At 39.1% G+C, this 17432-nt stretch overlaps 4 protein-coding genes across 4 annotated transcripts in view; 2 read left to right on the top strand and 2 right to left on the bottom strand.

Moving 5' to 3' along the window:
- Nucleotides 1-17432, top strand: part of LOC142358572 (proteasome subunit beta type-3-like) — a 361488-nt gene that overhangs the window by 287717 nt on the left and 56339 nt on the right. The window lies entirely within an intron of this gene.
- Nucleotides 148-11874, top strand: LOC142358565 (proton channel OtopLc-like). The gene is made up of 6 exons (XM_075409972.1): nucleotides 148-989; nucleotides 1592-1726; nucleotides 8730-9379; nucleotides 9605-9799; nucleotides 10275-10432; nucleotides 11069-11874. Exons 1-6 carry the CDS (start codon nucleotides 332-334, stop codon nucleotides 11721-11723), a joined length of 2451 nt encoding a protein of 816 aa, XP_075266087.1. The 5' UTR covers nucleotides 148-331; the 3' UTR covers nucleotides 11724-11874.
- LOC142335534 (uncharacterized) lies at nucleotides 4615-5726 on the bottom strand. The gene is made up of 2 exons (XM_075384074.1): nucleotides 5058-5726; nucleotides 4615-4923 (listed from the first exon to the last, which is right to left on the bottom strand). The coding sequence occupies exons 1-2, from the start codon at nucleotides 5724-5726 to the stop codon at nucleotides 4921-4923; spliced, it is 672 nt and encodes a 223-aa protein (XP_075240189.1). The 3' UTR covers nucleotides 4615-4920.
- The window catches only part of LOC142358570 (BTB/POZ domain-containing protein KCTD12-like), a 554440-nt gene continuing 542486 nt past the window's right edge, over nucleotides 5479-17432 (bottom strand). Inside the window, exon 7 of the mRNA XM_075409983.1 lies at nucleotides 5479-5489. The gene's annotated coding sequence lies outside the window, so the exon portion shown is untranslated. The remainder of the gene's footprint in view (nucleotides 5490-17432) is intronic.

Below are 17432 nucleotides of genomic sequence, written 5' to 3'. Positions count from 1 at the left end.
CTCTCTTAGTTTGAGCATCATTCATAGCTAAATTAAATATTGTTGCAATTTATAGTGAAGCCGTGACAAACATTGAAAATGGTTTTGATAAAAGTTGCCAGGCCTATGGGTGGTTTCTAAATTAATACTCCTTTAATTATAATGCTCAGTTCAGGTTTTTTTCAGATTATTTGTAGCGAAAATTGGGTGCATCAAAATGGAATAAACGAGTTAATTCATTGGCTGACCGTAACTTGATTTTACTTTTTCTTTTCAATGGTTTTAAGTTGTGATTGTTTTGTTAATTTGATTACGAGTAAAAGTATTTGGAACACGTTTTAAATGCTACAACATGTCAATTTTTGGCAAAGATCGACAGTTTATGTCTGATTTGGAGCTGGAAGAAGCAAATGCGTCGTTACTGAACGAATCTGCGAGTAGAAAACAAAATAAAGCACAACAGCAACCGAGAACAACACAGTCACAGTTCAATAGCAATACTAACCAGAGAATAAATAACACAACTAGTAACAGTGGTAGTGGTGGTGGCAATAATACGTACAACCAGAACCAGTACAATACTAGTACATCTGGTGGAGGAGGTCGCTCAAACCAACACTATCGCTCTTCTAACGTGAAACAAAACAATATAAACGCTCCCCCTAGCAGTACACAAAACGATCGACAGTCTAGCCAAGGTTCCACAAATAACCGCGATTTCAATGACGTCTTCAACCAGCTAGGAGACGCGTACACATCTAGAAAGCATACCGATAACTTCGGAAACAGTGCAGTTAACAGCCGAAATTTACCCGCAGGTAGCCAACGGCCAGTGTCTGGGCATTACAACGCATCTCCCGAAGAGGACTTGATTGATATGAATGCGGAATTGGGACCCATGCGAGGGGCACCGCCTGCTTCCGGGGGCAATCACAGAATGTCCCCTGTGCACAGTGATCACCCCTCAGATCTTACAGATGCTACGTGGAACTCACGCGCTGGATTAGTGGGTAAGATTGTTTAGAATGTAGGAATGGGAACCTCTAGAGAACTACGGTTTATAAAAAGCTTAAAAAAGTTTTCTGTGTTTTTAAGTACAACCGTTTTCATTGGAAAAAGGTTTTTATTGTGCAGTTTTTGATATCTGGTCTCGTGATATTTAGTGTTTCTGAGATTGATTATTTGCTCTCGAACAAAATTTGAAGCAATTATTGTAAACCTATGTCATGTAAAATTTTTGCATGACCGTTTTTTTGCACTTTTGACCTAGGTTATTGTTTGACTTCTTGAGCGACTTTTTCACGCTTTAGTTCTTCATTTTTTAGTGATATTAGCTGCTCTCTTCCTGAAATAAATTTTGTTGCTAATGCTAAAGCGACTGTGAGCGAAAAAGAATCAACGCCATTGTAGCTTAGTAGTTAAGATACCGGGTTTCAAAACCTTGTGGTGTCGGCGTTTTTTTTGCACCCATAAAATATTCATAAGCTACACTCCCTCTAATTTAAATTGCCCCAGCCTGTCGTTCGAGAGCAACTCATCCGACGTTCTAAAAGATATTCATAACATAGGAACGGAATTATTGAACTTTGTTAAATGTATTTTCAATTACCAGGAGTTCCTCCGAGCAGAGGCGGAACCCAGCCTAGGCCAAGTGGAGCCCCTGCTATCTCTGCCAATCCGCGTCCTCAGCAGCAACAGCCAGGTGCAATAATGGAGTCTAGGGAACCCCAGTTTGCCAGGCCTAATGGTAAGTTCGCCTTCCTGGCCGAATCTTTGTGCGTGACATTAATAATGTTTAATTTAGCGCTAGTCACTTCCCATGTCACTTCAATGGGAAGCTAATGCTTTTCATGACTTTGACGCTCATTCAATTATCTCTTTATTAACTGCCGCGAAGCGATAGCGAACCTATTATTAATGGAAAATTTTGATTGTACTGGTGCGCTGTCTTTATTTTTTAAACATCTGTTCACACTTTCGAGTTTTTGATAGCAATGAGAAGTCTAATTAGACCAGTGATTTTAGTCGCGATGGAGTAGTAAAGGAGCGAAAAAGATTAATTTTGAAGCGTTGTTTTTTCGAATTGATTTCGAATTGGATTGGGAAATTAGTTTTTGAGCAAATTTTGGGTTTTATAGAGGGAAATTTTGTAAAGTGCGGTAATTTGACTTCTATTTTCACTGTTTTTTGTCTAAAATTGCAATTAAAAAGTGACACATGTCACTTCAATGGGAAGCTAATGCTTTTCATGACTTTGACGCTCATTCTGGTCATAATATATAGTGAATTTTTTTCAAGTTTTGTCCGTATTTAGTGTCATTATTGTTTCTCGCAGCTTAATATCATTAATGATTGATATAATCTGTTGCTAAGTGAGAAATTGGCATAAGTAGATATAATGAATCGGTTTGAATTGAGTTTGTAGCTGATGGGTTGTATGATTTTCACGGTTTTAGTTTTCAAACAACATTAGGTAATTTTTGTGTATTGCCCGCATTTGTTGCTGTCATTTTTGCTCTCATATTGTCTTCCTAATGAGGTATTAGTGCGGTCATTTATTGTCTTCATAGTTGTTTGCCCTTATTTGTCTTTATATTTGCTGCCGTATCACTTAGTCTCATTAATGACAGGTATCATCAGGATGACGAGGATTAAATTAATCTTATGTCTTGTTCACAGCCATTGCTTTTTTCCATTTCGTGAGTTCACACGTTTTTGTTTTTTTTTCAATTACCAACTTAATAGTTTGTATATGACGCAAAGTAATGGGATATGACTCTATGGGATAGCTTGTTTTTTTATTATTTTTATGACCTGGACTAGTAGTAGTAGTAGTAGTAAAGGCTTTAGGATTTAAACATAAATAAATCCAAGGGTTTGTTAGACCCACATGAGTTCAGTCCAAAGGTAGTTTTAGTTTAGTCTAGTTTTTTCCAGTTATTGCAGTGGTCACATTTGCAAACAATTCGCCAAGTGCATTTGTCCCTCTTGTCATATTTTCTCAGAAAGTAGTCCCAGTAGATTTTGGAGATGGTGTCTTTATTGAGATATTTTCCGTAGCTGGTGTACACTCTGATAATAATATTGTATAATAATTTTGTACGATGGAAGAAGTTTTCATCGGTTTTGTAGAGTCGATTCGTTCCGATCGTCAGTTCTCCTCTTGTATGCTGTCGAGTTTTATCTTCGGTGACTCTAGGTAGATCAACAACAACGTCGTATTCGTTTCTATCCAATGATATCAGAAGCAGGAGATTGTGCATTTCGACATATAAGCTGAGAGGCAGCAGCTTTAGCTGTAGAAGTCGATCTTTGTATTCAAAACTTGCATTCAGTATCCACTTGGTAGCAATTTCCTGCACCCTTTCAAACTTCGCAAGATTCGACTTGTTCGGCTGCCATGCTTGAGAGCAGTAGGTCAGGACTGGCACAACGTAACCAACGTAAGAATTTAGCTTACTGTTTCGCGTGCTGTTTGTAGACAGGTTTCGTTTCAGTTGGAACAGTGCACTTAATCCCTTCTTCGTTCTCGTGGTACAGTTATCGTTCCACGTGAGATTTGAGGTGATCCATAGTCCTAGGTCGCGCTGAAGATTCGTCGGTTCAATTTCAAGGTTGTCTATTGCTGCTGTCAAAGTGCCTTTTATGTTTAGGAGCTTGCATTTAGAGGTGTTCAGTTGCATTTTGTTTTCGGAGCACCAATTCTGTATAGTCATGGCACCAATCGTGAGTTGGCTCTGAGTCAGTGCAATTATCTTGAAATCATCGGCATATCCAAAACTTTCACAATTTGACACTGAAGCTGGTAGATCATTTATGAACAGCAGAAAGAGCAGTGGTCCGAGAATGGAGCCTTGTGGAACTCCACTGCTGACACTTACTGGAGTGGATGTTTCCGCATTTATTTTAACATATTGCTCCCTGTCGCTCAAGTAGGAGCTTATGAGTTGCAACAACTTTCCGCCAATGTCAAAGGACTGGAGTTTCAGTATAAGCAAGTCATGCGGTACTTTATCGAAGGCCTTAGCAAAGTCGAGATACAGAATTGTCAGGTTGTCTACTGTGGGGTCATCGTACTTTTGGTAAATTGAATCAAGGTAGACCAACAATTGTACCACTGCTGACCTATTTTTTCGGAATCCATATTGGTTTTCGTGTAGGCGGTGTTGGCAAAACTTGTATAGTGTGTTGAAGATGAGACGCTCAAGGACTTTTGACACACAGCAGAGTAAACTAATCGGTCGATAACAAGTAGTGTCTGATTTGTTTCCCCCTTTGAACACTGGCGTAACTTGACTGATTTTCCAGTATCTGGGGAAGATTCCTTTATTCGAGATTGTTTGGAATAGGAGGAGGAGTGACTTGCTGAGTGAGAAGGCGCACTTTTTTAAAACAATGTTTCCGATGTTGTCAGGTCCCGTAGACTTGTTCAGAGTTAAGTGTTCCAATATGTGCTGGATTTCTGTTTCGGAGAAAAGGAGACTATTGAGGCCTCTGTTCTCAAAAGTTATGCAGTGATGTTGCTTCTCTTTGAAAACACTTTGGAAAAACTGATTGAATAATTTGGCCTTTTCTTGGTCAGTTTCGGCTTTTTGAGTGGACAGAGTGACGACAGGAGGAACGTTTGGTGACTTGCGAACACAACGTAGGTACTTCTGGATGTTGCTGAACTGTCGACTTTGAAAGATTTCGGTTTCAAACATTTTCAAATCTTCATTTGTGGCTTCTTTTATTTGACGCTCCATTTTCTTCAACTTCAGGAGTTTTGACAAGACCGGAGAGACCCATTGCTTCTTTTTTGTAGCTAACTTCTTCATCAGGTGTGAGGTACGGCTGGATACCCAAGGTGGAAGCGTTGACCTGTGTCTTGTAACTTTCGGAATGAAATGATCGATGAGGCTGAAGATCCATTCGTACCATTTTTTGACAAGGAAATCGAGATTACTGAAACAGTAAGGGTTGAAAGGACTGTCTACTATAGCCTTATTCAATTCGTCCCAATCCGCTTTCTTAAAGGCATATTTGACTTGATGAGGAATGTATAGTTCGCTATGGAATGCGTTTACTGTAACACTGACCGGTAGATGATCAGCACATGGCTTGCCGTTTAGTGCGTAACAGTTGTAAAGATCGGTGTCAAGATCAGTTTTGACAATCTGGTCAGGGTTGTTGGCCAGAATGACGTCTAACTGAAGATTTGAGTAGTTCAGGAAATTGTATTCCGAAAGAGCATCCAGAACAGCGTTTTCACACTCGGAATTGGAGCTCATGTTGTTCCAGTCTGTTTTGGAGAAGTTGATGTCTCCACAAATGAACACGCCTTGGTAGCCTATTCTTTTAGCATGATTTGATATTTTGGAGAGCAGAATTTCTAACTGTTGCGGCGACCAGGTGTAGTCGCTGTCTGATGGGGGGCTGTACAAACAGCATATGAGAGTCGGCTGTGGTTTTGTTTGTACACTAATCACCACAAAATCCTCAAGATGTAGGTCAATCAAAATTTGTTCGTGCATAATAGTCGATCTGATTGCTATAAGTACGCCACCGTGTTTCGTTTCGTGTTCGCATGGTATTCTGTCATTTCGGTAGATCGTGTATGCAGGTAGGAAGAGCGAATAGTTTTGAACATCAGGAGTCAGCCATGTTTCAGTGAGGCATAAAATGTCATAGCTTCGCGTTGACAAGCAGTCTGAGAACTTCAGGCGACGCTCAAATTTCATCAGACTCCTTACATTGAACGAAAGCATTTCGAGTGTGTATAGTCACCAGTTGATACCAGTATTCTCTTTTTGTGCGTTTTCAAAGACAACCCAGTTGTCTCCAACTTTATGCTCCACCTTGAGATTTCTAATACGAACTTGCCTGCTATTGTAATTATGATTGTCAATGAGATCACGGCGAATGCGCAGACATTCATTTTCTTTTTTCGCGTCCGTTGCAGACAGCTCAGGACTTATGAAGATTGGTTGTTCGTAGGCCTTTAGCAGGTGAGCTGATTTCAGAATCAGGTCTTTACTTATGATGTTTTCCATGCAAACAAGTATAGTGCGTGCCCCTTTTTTGTCAGGGTCAAATTTACCGAGACGATGAATTTTGCTCATGCGTTTGTCTTTGATTTTCAAGAAGTCTAGGATTTGCTCAACCGATTCGATGTCGGAATGCATACGCTCGTCTGGTGTTTTGGTTCTACTCTCAGGTATACCTCTTATTCGAATTCCCAGACCAGGAATGTTGTTTGCATTTGACACGTCGCGAATTGTGCTACCGGGCAGTTTTCCAACAGCTTGTGCATAACTCTTGGGAGCAGTTGACTTTAATTCGGTCAAGTCTTTCTTTACATTTTCGATCATTGCATTTGAGTTTTCAATGATTTGCTGGAACTTTTTCATTTGTTCTCGGAGGTCTGTTAGATCGTCTTCCAATTTCGACTGTTCAGCAGGTTTTAAGATGGACTTATGTGTCTTATTTTCACTGCATTCGTTACAGATGTGAAGCAGATTTGCTTCTAACTTGACAAGGACTTCAATACTGGACTGTTCGAAGCCTGTGCAGTCGGGTGTCATGTGCATTGCTTTGCTGCAGTAGGCACATGAGAATTTTGCTTCCTTCTTTGCAATCTTGTGATTGCAAGATTGGCACGTGATAACTCTTGAGGACATTTTGGCTAGCACATGCAAAAGATTTTGATTTGTCTTAACGGATTGTTGATGAATAACTTAATAGGCAGTGTCGGTAACACACACTCACTTAAGAGGCGGTCACGTGAAACTGAAAACTTAACTCTGAAAAATATAGCTTTTCTGACAACTCAAACTCACTTAAGAGACGGTCACATGAAAAGTTTAATTTTCAGAGAACAGATGCAGGACAGAATAGAAAAGAAAAGAAAACTGCTTAGAAAAAGCCTTTCGGTAACACGAACTCACTTAAGAGACGGTCACGTGAAAGACTGCTCAAAAAGAAAAGAAAAAGCCTTTCGGTAACACGAACTCACTTAAGAGACGGTCACGTGAAAGACTAAGAGTAAGCAGCTAAAACTTTTCAGGGGTTTTGAATAGTGATTGTGAGTCCACTGTTTTCGGGCGATTGATGTCTCTGTCTTGTAATCCGTCGTCTCAGTGACAGGTTGTTCCTCCTCCTGTTTCGGCGGGGACGAAGATCCTGGAGTTGTCGAAGATGGGCTAAGACTTTTCCAGAGAGTCTCTGTTCCAAGAAACGGCCAATGTGCAGTTGTCGGTACTGCCGAGTCAAGATGGGGTTCTTAGCCTGCCGCTTCGGTAGCAGGTGTTTGATGATGTCGATAATAAGGATTCCTGTTTTGCAAAGTTCCTCCTTTATGTTCGGGACTCCTTCGCGTTGGACATATAATATTGCGGCAATGTGGGGCTTAAGTATCTTGAGATCGGCAATGAGCTCAGCAGTGGTGAGGGGGTGATAGTTGTTGCTGGAATGCGGGGATATTGAGTTGTTGATCGTATCGTGCCAAATAACAGCTTTTTCTTTTCGAAAAACGTTTAATTGCCAGATATTTTGAACAACTTTCTTCTGATTGTTTGCTCTGATATTGAGACTCAGGCCAGGCTTCGTGAATACCCAACGTCTGAGCTTCTTTCGGGTGTCTTTTGGTGTCGCTACAATAAGTTGATGCAGTGAACTTGCTCCAAATATGATCATCAGCAAAGTCAGGGGGCCACCACGGCTGCCCCGTATATCATATTTAAACTGAAACTATTTTCCACTCTGAGGCTATTTTGAGGCTATTCTGAGGCTATTTTCCACTCATTTCTTTTCATAAAAAATAGTGAATTTTTGATGTTCGGTCGTTATTTCATTTGTTTCAGAGGTTATGCGTAGTCTAAGTAAAAAAACTCATCGGCCTTCTAACGCGGCCTAATATAATGGGTTAATCGTCATTGATGTCCTTCGTGGCTATTTTCCAGATGTCTTTCATAAAAAGGTCCTTCGTGGCTATTTTCCAGCAATCTGCCGGCTATATTAATAGGTTTTCGATGACAGTGAATAATGTTCATTAGCCTTGAGGCGTTCGTTTAGGCTATTATTCACACAACTTATTTGGGGGGGGGGGGGGGGGGCTTTATGCTTCACTTTTTTAGTTCAATCAATTTTGGGTGTATTTGACGTAAAATGACAATGATATCATTAGAAAGCCCGCCGAGCGTTTTATTAGAGGATTATTAATTTTGTCATTTTCGAGGATTAATCGAGGTTTAAAGTTTTCTGAACATTTCATTAGTTTTGTTCAATTTTGATACTGGTTTGTTTGAATATTAATTGAAACTTTGTTTTTCACCCCTGAATGGATGCTCTGTGTACAAAACATGAAATGTTATGTAATTTTCCTATTAGTCAAGGGTATTAAATTTAATTGTCTGGTTCTACTACCGACTGTAGCCGGAACTTAATTTGCAAGTGTCAAATAAACTTTTGTTTGTAGTCATTCTTCTTGTCGGTCTAAGTCGATAGTGACGTTGAAGTATTGAAAAGAGCAGCATAATATTGGCGGGTCTGGCATGTAAATAGACAGGAACTTAGCTTGCTCCTTTTCACATATGTGCCCAGCGCAGTCTAGCGCAAAATGCTTTTAACCCTTAAGTTGGGCTTTGCATTTATTGTGAAACTTTTAAAATTCCGTTTATAGACACATGTATATATTTTTGGCACTTGGCCACTCCAAATTCCATGCAATTGTCTCGATTAAATTATGTGTGGTTTATTCCATCTATACTTAGATACGGTCAGAAGCAACGCATATCAAAGAGCTTATTCAACCGTGGAGCGACCCGAGAGATATCACACTCAAAGCAGACCTGTAACCCCTCCCCCTCCTGAAATGGAACCGCCCATGGGTGGAGGTGGCTATGGATATGGTCTGGACACCCTCACGCGAGGAGGTCCAATTGAAGATGACCGCCGGTCACATTTCTCAGTTGCAACATCTGTTGTGAGCACAGTTCCCTTATCAACTCAGCCGGCAGCCACAAAAACTATGAGTGGCCTTTATGCTTTGCTTCTTATTATGCTTGGAGTTGCAGTCACAACTGGTGATATTGTATCGCGACGAAGCTATGATCCGAAATATGCCGATTACTATGCGATGTATGTCTTCGGAGCTGGAACATTGGCAGCTTTGTACCTATGCTTGGCATGTATTTACGGCAAAAGGCGTGGCGATGCTCCGATTGACCACCACAATGGATCGATCTACATCAGAATTGGAGCGGCTGTTTTCTGCCTGGGTAGTTTGGCTCATTCGGCAATAATTCTCGCGGAGACGTTCCAGTACCAGGAGAACTGTTTCATATATGCCCGATTGGGTAGCATATCTTTGCGAGCCTTGTTCCAAGTCACTCAGCTATTTGTCGTCCTCATACACTCCAAGGTATGCATGCTGGTTTAATTAGGGCTTCTCAATTTTTATGGTTAATCTAAGTTCTCGTAAATGCTGCCAAATAATTTAGGGTGTACAGAAGTAGTGACCATCATAGCTTTATTCGGAAAATTTTGGTTCATGTATTTTCGTGAAGGCTGCAGATTGAATGATATTCGGAAGTCTCTACAAAAGTTCGCTGAAGAATTGAATGATGATTGGAAATATTTTTATCAGGTTTGTATCCAAAGTTGGAATGGCCTAGCCAGACTGGTGCTGGCACACGTGATTGCCGCCAACTTCCTCATGTGGTTCAAGATCACTCTGAAGGAGACGCTGGAGAGCATTGTGGTTAATGTGCCTAGGCACTACCACAATATCCGCATGTTCTGCGAGAGGAACTACGCCAACTCATTCACTGATATGGAAGAGGTAAATAAATTTTCAGCTATTTTCGTTCGCAGACAGGTGATGTATACTGTCATTTACTTGAGATCTGAATCTTGGGCAATTCATGTTACTAGATTACAAGATACCGACAGTGTTATCTTTTGTATCCTTTGGTTTGAGATTATGGGTCTTCTATTTTTGGACTGTAAGCAAATCAATGCTCTTTTCTGATGGCATAAAAATAATGCTATTTAATAATAATTTTAGCCTAAATTTCATGGTAATTTTGATATCAATGGACACTGTACGAGAAGGTTAGAAATAACATAATATTTTATTGGTGGGCCTATTATACTGAGACATACTTAAGATGCTTTGCGAAATGTTAGTTGCTCAACTGTGTTGCAACACAATTGCGTTTTGTAATTATACAATATTCACTATTCGAAAGTAGCGATCATTGTGATTGGCCTCCTGCAGACATGTTTGCCGGGTTTATGTTATTGAACGTTTGTAGGAATCGAATCCTATTCTGGTGCCAATGGCCGTGGCCTATTGCATAATAGCTGGCTTCACCCTCTTTGCCATGTGGAGGAACATTGGTAAGGACTACGCTATTGAACACAGAGAGGAGAGTTGCGAGGAACACGAGAAACAACTCACGTTCGAGTGCAAGTTAGTTCCTTCATCCTAAAAGAAAGGAAAAATTTGTTTCGTGGACAAATGACGGAATATTTAGACGCCACAGTTTAATTTGCTAATATAACTCAATGTGGTCAATTTACACCCCAAATATGCTGCAGAATGCGTTTTAAAAGCGAGCTTTTTCGATTTGTGACAGAATCATTGTTTTCTCACCCATTCTGAGACAATCCTGATTAAAGATGTGCATTTAGTTGACAAAACAAAGGATATAAGCAAGATAATCATTAGGTGAGTCATAAAAACTATTTGCAACATAGAAAAATCTATTTTTTATGTGACTACTTTAAAGCTAGTTTTCTTTGTCAATCCGTATTTTGTATTTGGCAATCCATATTTTGGATTTGTGTCAATACATAGGTTTTTGTGAAGAAGTATCACAGTTTTGGTTATACTCGTTTTTAAACGACCGTTAGCTTGTTTCATGATTTTGATAGTAGTTATTTCTGTCGCTATCAATGTGCTCAATATGTGGTATCTTTGTACTTACTATATCAATGTACGTATTTGACATATGGCACATTGTGCCGCGAACGGTCCGCTGTTTATCATCTTTTCAATAAAAATGAGAGATAAGTAAAGTTGTACAACTTGTTCTGTTTTGTTCAGAGAGGGAGTTACTGGGGTCATGGGAGGAGCATTCGCCATTCTGGCCAGCATCTCAGTGTTGGTGCTGTGGATCATGTTCTCAAACGACAAGTCCCTCTATGACTACCTTGTGTCCATATACCAGGCTTACAATGCCACCTGGCTCGCCATCCTCATATTTCTATTCCCAATTGCAGCCGCTGCTTTGAAGAGACATAAAAAGCAAGACCATTATCACAATTCTCTCAACCGACCCATATTGGTTGTGACAACGACAGGAACCTTCGCTTACTGCATTCTCAACATAATGTCCTCGGCAGTCTTGATCATACACAGTTTCTCATGGGTCGCGTTAGCCACACTTGTCGGATATTCTGTTCACACGGTTGAAGTCGCAATACAAACCGTATACCTTCTGGACGGACTTCGACGTTGTCCACGGAAAAAACGGAAACCACCCTCCAAGAGCTTTGTTGTCTTTTTCCTACTTGTCAATGTTTCGCTTTGGATCACAATCATTTTCGAATTGAAAGAATCGGCTTTGAATCCTCTTCAAGAGGACTTCTATGGTATCATTAATTGGAAAGTGATGTTGCATTTTGTTGGCCCAATTGCCAGCCTGTACAGATTTCATTCTGTGTGCTGTTTTCTTGACGTGTGGAAGTTTGCATATTAAATAACTATTTTGCATTCAACTTTCTATTCTTTCGCTGACTTTATGAATTATAATACACAGTTTGCACATTAATGAATGAAGTTATTTCCCTGCAGCAAATGTAATGATCAAATGAAGTTTTATTGAAAGGAAATTTGTTTGGATCTGGTAATTTTTTAGTCCTCTTGTTGTTTGGCTGACCTTGTAGAAATGGAAAGAACAATCGCGATATTCTTAGTAAGCGCAAGGGTTAAATGTGAGGCAATGCGAGTTTGAAGATTGTAGAAAGTGCGTTCGCACTTTAAATTGACATCAGATTCAAATACACAATCGTGCCATGGTAAAAAATACTTTAAAAGGGAGGTTTTCAAGAGTACCTCCTGTGCGGATTGGAGAAAGGTTAGGTTAGAAACACCGATTTAAATCAATAGTTTGAGCGGTACAAAAAAAATAACAAAAAGTTGCCTTACAAAACAAAACAATTTCACCATAAAAAGAACGCTTTTTGTTAATAGCCATCGTCAGCCTCTCAGCGGCTATTATTGCGGCGCTCTCCTTTTTTTACAATTCTAAGAATTTGATTACAATTAAAAGAATTTGAATTGTATTGGGGCACTGTCTTTTTAATTGCTCTCAAACGAAGTTTGGTTTGTCCTTTCTAATATAACAGGCTTTAATTGGAGCATATAGTGCTAATGCTCTTTCAATAATTCTTTGAAATTCTATTAACATCATATCTCCCGTTACTGCACCGTAAAAGTGTCTCCAGTCTGAATTTTCAATAAAACGCTATGGCTGAATATTTTTTTGTCAAAAATTTTTTCTTTGCTGTTTTTGATTTTATCATCACAGATTTAAGAACTGTGATTGTTGCAAAATGATCAGTTTTTAAAATTGTATCTGCTACTATGCCTGTTTCGTAATCGTCTGTTATGATGTAATCGATGTTTAAGATCATATGGAGAAATTACAGATTGTAGCCGACTTCTGTCGCGTTTTGCAAAGTAGTTTAAGTTGTAGTCGCCCGCAAGTATGACAGATTTTCCTTCAGCCATAGCAAGATCAATTCCCAGGGCCAATTTTTCCAAAAACATCTTCACAAATTTTTTTCGGGACAGTATGATAAATTTAGTAAGCATTTCTTTTTTTGTATGCTCAACTCAACTTAAAAATTTATATCCTGAAAGCAGTTGAGATCATCGCGGAGTCGAGGTTTTAAAAATTTTGTAATGTACATTATAATACCACCACCTTTTGTTCTTTTTGTTTGGATGCGATCTTTTCGAAAACAGTCAAAGTTTTGCTTATCTACATGCCAAAACTCTTCCGGATGATTTTGTGACAACCATGTTTCACTAAACGCATATATGCAGTTGTAACCAATGTCTTGAATGACTTCTTTCAACAGCAGATGTTGTCCTGCTAAACTTCTGGCGTTTTGATGTAGAATTTTAATTCTGGAATCAAATAATTCTAAGTCTTTCATCATAAGTGCATATGGCAAAATTGGTCCCGGGTTTATTTCGATATCGCCACTTTTTAGTAGAAGGTACTATATAACAACCAAAGACAGAAAGGTTGAATTTGGATGTTAAGGCAAATTGTTTGCTGTTACAGCTTCCTTTGAATGAAGGTATTCGGGATGCATATGGAAAACTGCCAAAAATTTTTTCTTTAATACTATCTGAGGACATGAGTAGTACACATAGTATAACTATGAGTCGAATACCTGCCAATTTAAGCAAAATCTGATTATAAAGCATTACACGTTGCAAAACAGCTTAAAAACAACAGAAACTGCAGCTAAAATTTTTTTGTATAACGATATGTTTGCCTCCATGGTTTGTAAGTGTTAGCCCTACTCACATATGCATTTCGAGAATATTGCAATGATTGTAAACGAACAAGATTACAAGAGGTTAAAAGAAAATGACTTAAAACTGCATTTTTAATGAACGGAATTCCCTGCTGAAAATTAAAAAGTATATCATTGTAAAAGAGAGCGTTGTAATTTGCCATTTGACACAACATGTTGCAGACAGTGTTTTCTTGTGTAATATACTCGCGCAGTTTTTCATAAATTTTGTTGTTGTTCTGTTCGTTTTTCGGCAATTTTTTTAAGGGAGGCACTTCCATCAATACCAGTGTTTCGGGGCTGAACTTTTCCTTTATTACAGAGACAAGATTTTTGTAATCTGAGAATATGTTTTCTAAATGATCACTTTTTTGTTTTAGAATAGCATTGGTCCCATCCTGTAAAATAACTGTTTTCATCTTTTTTTAATCGTAACCGTGTAATAATTGCAGTTTTTCTTTTGTTGTCGAGCCTGGGTACGCATGTATACTGCAGTCTTGAGGAAATGTCCGATCTCTTGCCAGGTGTTTGATGATACTTCTACCAATTAAAAAATTTTCTGTTTTCTCGATCTTTAATGTTTCAAACTTTCGAATAAAAACGTCATTTTTCGCTCTTGTGTTAATTGTTGGTGTTATTATAGATGAAGTAGTTGTTACCTGTGCCGATCTTTTAAGGATTTCACTCACCGTTACCACATGCTCGGCGATGAGACTGTCCTTCTCTTCTAATTTTTGATAAAGTTGGCAATAAATTTTTTAAAGATCCGCTTTTGAATAACTATTAAACTTTTCTGTAGTCATCGTCATGATTGGAATATATTACAGGAGGATATTTACAGGAATAATTTACATTTCTTGATATTTACAATTAGAACTTTGTTGCAGAATCTGTTGCTTAAAAAGAACTATTGTGCTAACGTTTAAAACTAGCAATGCATAAGAAAGTGCTTCAAACGTTTAATAATAGCGCGCAGTGATAATAATTTTTTTATTTGGGCTTTAAACTGGCTCTCTGTAAGTTTCATTTTCCCTCTATGTGTATCAAAGTTCATTTTGTAACTTCTTTCTGGCTGTAAACTCGCCTGATACAAGATCAAATTTTTGTTTTGCTGTACTGTTCTCTTCATCGCTGTCACTAAAGTATAGGGTTTCATAATGTTATTTTAACTGTTCGGATCAGGTTGTGTCATTGCTTGGAGATAATGTTGGGCCATCAAAATGTTGCAAGATGTTTGCAACTGTTTTGCGATCGGCTGATTTTTTGAAATGAGTTTATTTTTTCCTGGCTAACTGTTTTCTCCTGACCAAACCGGAGGAAGCTATTTTTTTCTTTTCTTGAGACTCATCGAAGCACACTCTCTGGCGGTATTTGCCTTTTGTCGTCTGTGAAGTGTGAACGGCGCTACTCGTCTTCTGTAGTTAACCGTTGGGTCAAGGTTACGCAATACGTAGTGTCCCAGTCCTGCCATAATTTATCGTTGCTCATTGAGTTGTCTGTGTTGAAAGACCTCTCTATCACTGTATGAGTGGTTGTGGCTCGCCTCCCCATGCTCATAAGCGGCCTTTATTTCTTATTCATGCTCGGTGTAGTTGTCTGAGGGGAAGTATAATTACAGTAACGGCTGCTTCATCCTCTGTCGGTTTCAACGTGTTGTAAACAAAATTTTGTCTCGCTGAGACTAGACGGTCTCCTCGTCGCAGAGCGTGTGGACTATTTGCTCCTAATAGTGCGCTGGTCGGTGAAAACGCGCTATTATTTGTGAAAACATCGATTCCTGTTTCTATCGATTCCGGTTTCTATCGATTCCGTTTTCTATCGATTCCGTTTTCTATCGATTCCGGTTTCTATCGATTCTGGTTTCTATCGATTCCGGTTTCTATGGATTTTGGTTTCTATCGATTCCGGTTTCTATCGATTCCGGTTTCTATCGATTCCGGTTTCTCATTTCTGGGCATATTCACTGGGCCTTCGACAAATAATGTACCGGGATCAGAAATTTGTTGGTGTTGCATCTTTTCAAAGGCTGGAGTGCTTCATCTTGCGAGAAATTTGTAGCGCGAGCATATGAGTTAAATGTTATTGATATGAAGTCAGGAGTAGCTCGTGTCAGGATATGCTGTCCTGGTTTATTTGATTTTTGCCCAAGGGTTTTAGTGAGATGTTTTATGTGTGAAAAATAAATAGTCAGCAATCGTGTACAGGACTCGAATTGGTTACGTAGCCCAATGGCAGATTTGTTCCTCCTTCGTTTTACTCCTAAAGAACAAATATCTACAAATATAATTGCAGGATCTCCTAAAAGGGTGGAGAGGCTTACGGAGTTTTGATTGGAATCGCAGTTATTCTAAAGTTTTATCATTGTGGATAAAAAACATTGAATTAGAAGCTGTCGCTGATCAGAGGTATCTCTGTATATGTGGCAACTGTGCAATCTGTTTGAGTTCGTGCAGTTTGTATATAATCACCTATTTTCACTTTTACATATCAATTAATTATAGCTGAATTATCTCTACTTCTATCCCCTTAACTCCATTACCATTAAATCTCATATTTTGTACAAACTTCAAGAGCTTCATTACCCTTTGTTGCTTTTTGCGCATTTCTTTCAGGTTAGTTGTGAAAATTGATTATTTTGCTTTCATTTCATCACATTTGCATTGTTTAATAATTTAATATTTAATTAACTGATGATTTGGATTATTTTAGTTTAATTTTTATCTGTGGTAGTCTGTTTCATTTCAAAGCCTGTAAATTTTTTTGAATATTGGGGAGTTTCATCTGCAAGGAATTTTGTCATTTTCAGATCTCAGATAGCGAAATCCAATCTGTTGAGAAACAATGATCAGCACACAGAAGAAAGTATCTGATATGTTCACGGCTGTGCAGCCCACCTGGTATGCGCATCAGCGACGATTCGGTCCTGGTTCGAGATCTTGCAGAGTTTGTGGCAACCGACATGGCTTGATAAGGAAGTATGGACTGAACATGTGCCGACAGTGCTTTCAGGAGAATGCCAGCGACATTGGCTTCAAGAAGCTCGATTAGATCGGATTCCGCAATATTTGACAGTCATGAAGATTGATTGTTGATGAGTGGAATACAGATCAATTAATGACGTCATTTGATGGGACCGTTTGGATTTTTCATGCTAAAAATGCGCAGCTGTCTGTCATCGATTAGTAATGTTATAATTGTGTGTTGATAACTGCAAGGGGAATAAAACTCTTTCATCCCAAGTTTTTGATTTGAACGAATTTAATGAGATGCAAATGAAGTGAGTTAAAGCCCTTATTGGCAACGTCGTGTGCAATTTTCAAGCCTTTATGCAATTTAAGCCAAAGTGTTTGCTTGCTTATTTCTTTAAGAGCTTATTAATTGCTCTTAAACGAAGACGGTCTTTTTTAATGCAATTTTTCGCTTGACCGATTTTTCGTCTGACCCATTTGACTTTTTGTCCTCAAATGGGATAAACATGTAGCGCCCAGCGGGCATTAAGTGCTCTTAGAGCCTTTCAGCTCACTAATCTCCAGGTATGCGATTCACAGAAACTGTTTTGGAGACACACGGTGTGAAGGGCGGGGTTCTTAGAGGTTGACACCCCCACAACCCCACCACCACTGATACCCCCCACCCCGCTGTTAAACACTTCCCACATCAGCCCTCGGTGCACCCCCTCACCCCTGCGCTCTCCTCACGCCCCCGCAGTTAAGCTAAAGCTAGCCTCATTATACAGTGGCTGGCTACTGACGAAGCCAACTGCTCGTCGGTCGTTAGTCAGTTATGTTTTTTTCATGACTTCCAAATATTTAAAGTTGCACCTGGTTTTAAGTAGTTACTATTTTTTGACGGAATTGTTTTTAATAGCCGCAAAC

The sequence above is a fragment of the Convolutriloba macropyga genome, chromosome 2 (assembly GCF_964194025.1).
Source record: "Convolutriloba macropyga chromosome 2, txConMacr16.3, whole genome shotgun sequence".
NCBI lineage: Eukaryota > Metazoa > Xenacoelomorpha > Acoela > Convolutidae > Convolutriloba > Convolutriloba macropyga.
The sequence above is the reverse complement of the archived record's forward strand: the minus strand, read 5'-3'. Positions and strand labels throughout refer to the sequence as shown.

Bases quoted from the DNA above. Each gene is read 5' to 3' on its own strand.
- LOC142358565 (XM_075409972.1), top strand. From the start codon at position 332: ATGTCAATTTTTGGCAAAGATCGACAGTTTATGTCTGATTTGGAGCTG. The intron at 1,727-8,729 runs GTAAGTTCGCCT...ATCTATACTTAG, and splicing joins CCAGTTTGCCAGGCCTAATG to ATACGGTCAGAAGCAACGCA. The intron at 10,433-11,068 runs GTTAGTTCCTTC...TGTTTTGTTCAG, and splicing joins CAACTCACGTTCGAGTGCAA to AGAGGGAGTTACTGGGGTCA.
- LOC142335534 (XM_075384074.1), bottom strand. From the start codon at position 5,726: ATGCTTTCGTTCAATGTAAGGAGTCTGATGAAATTTGAGCGTCGCCTG.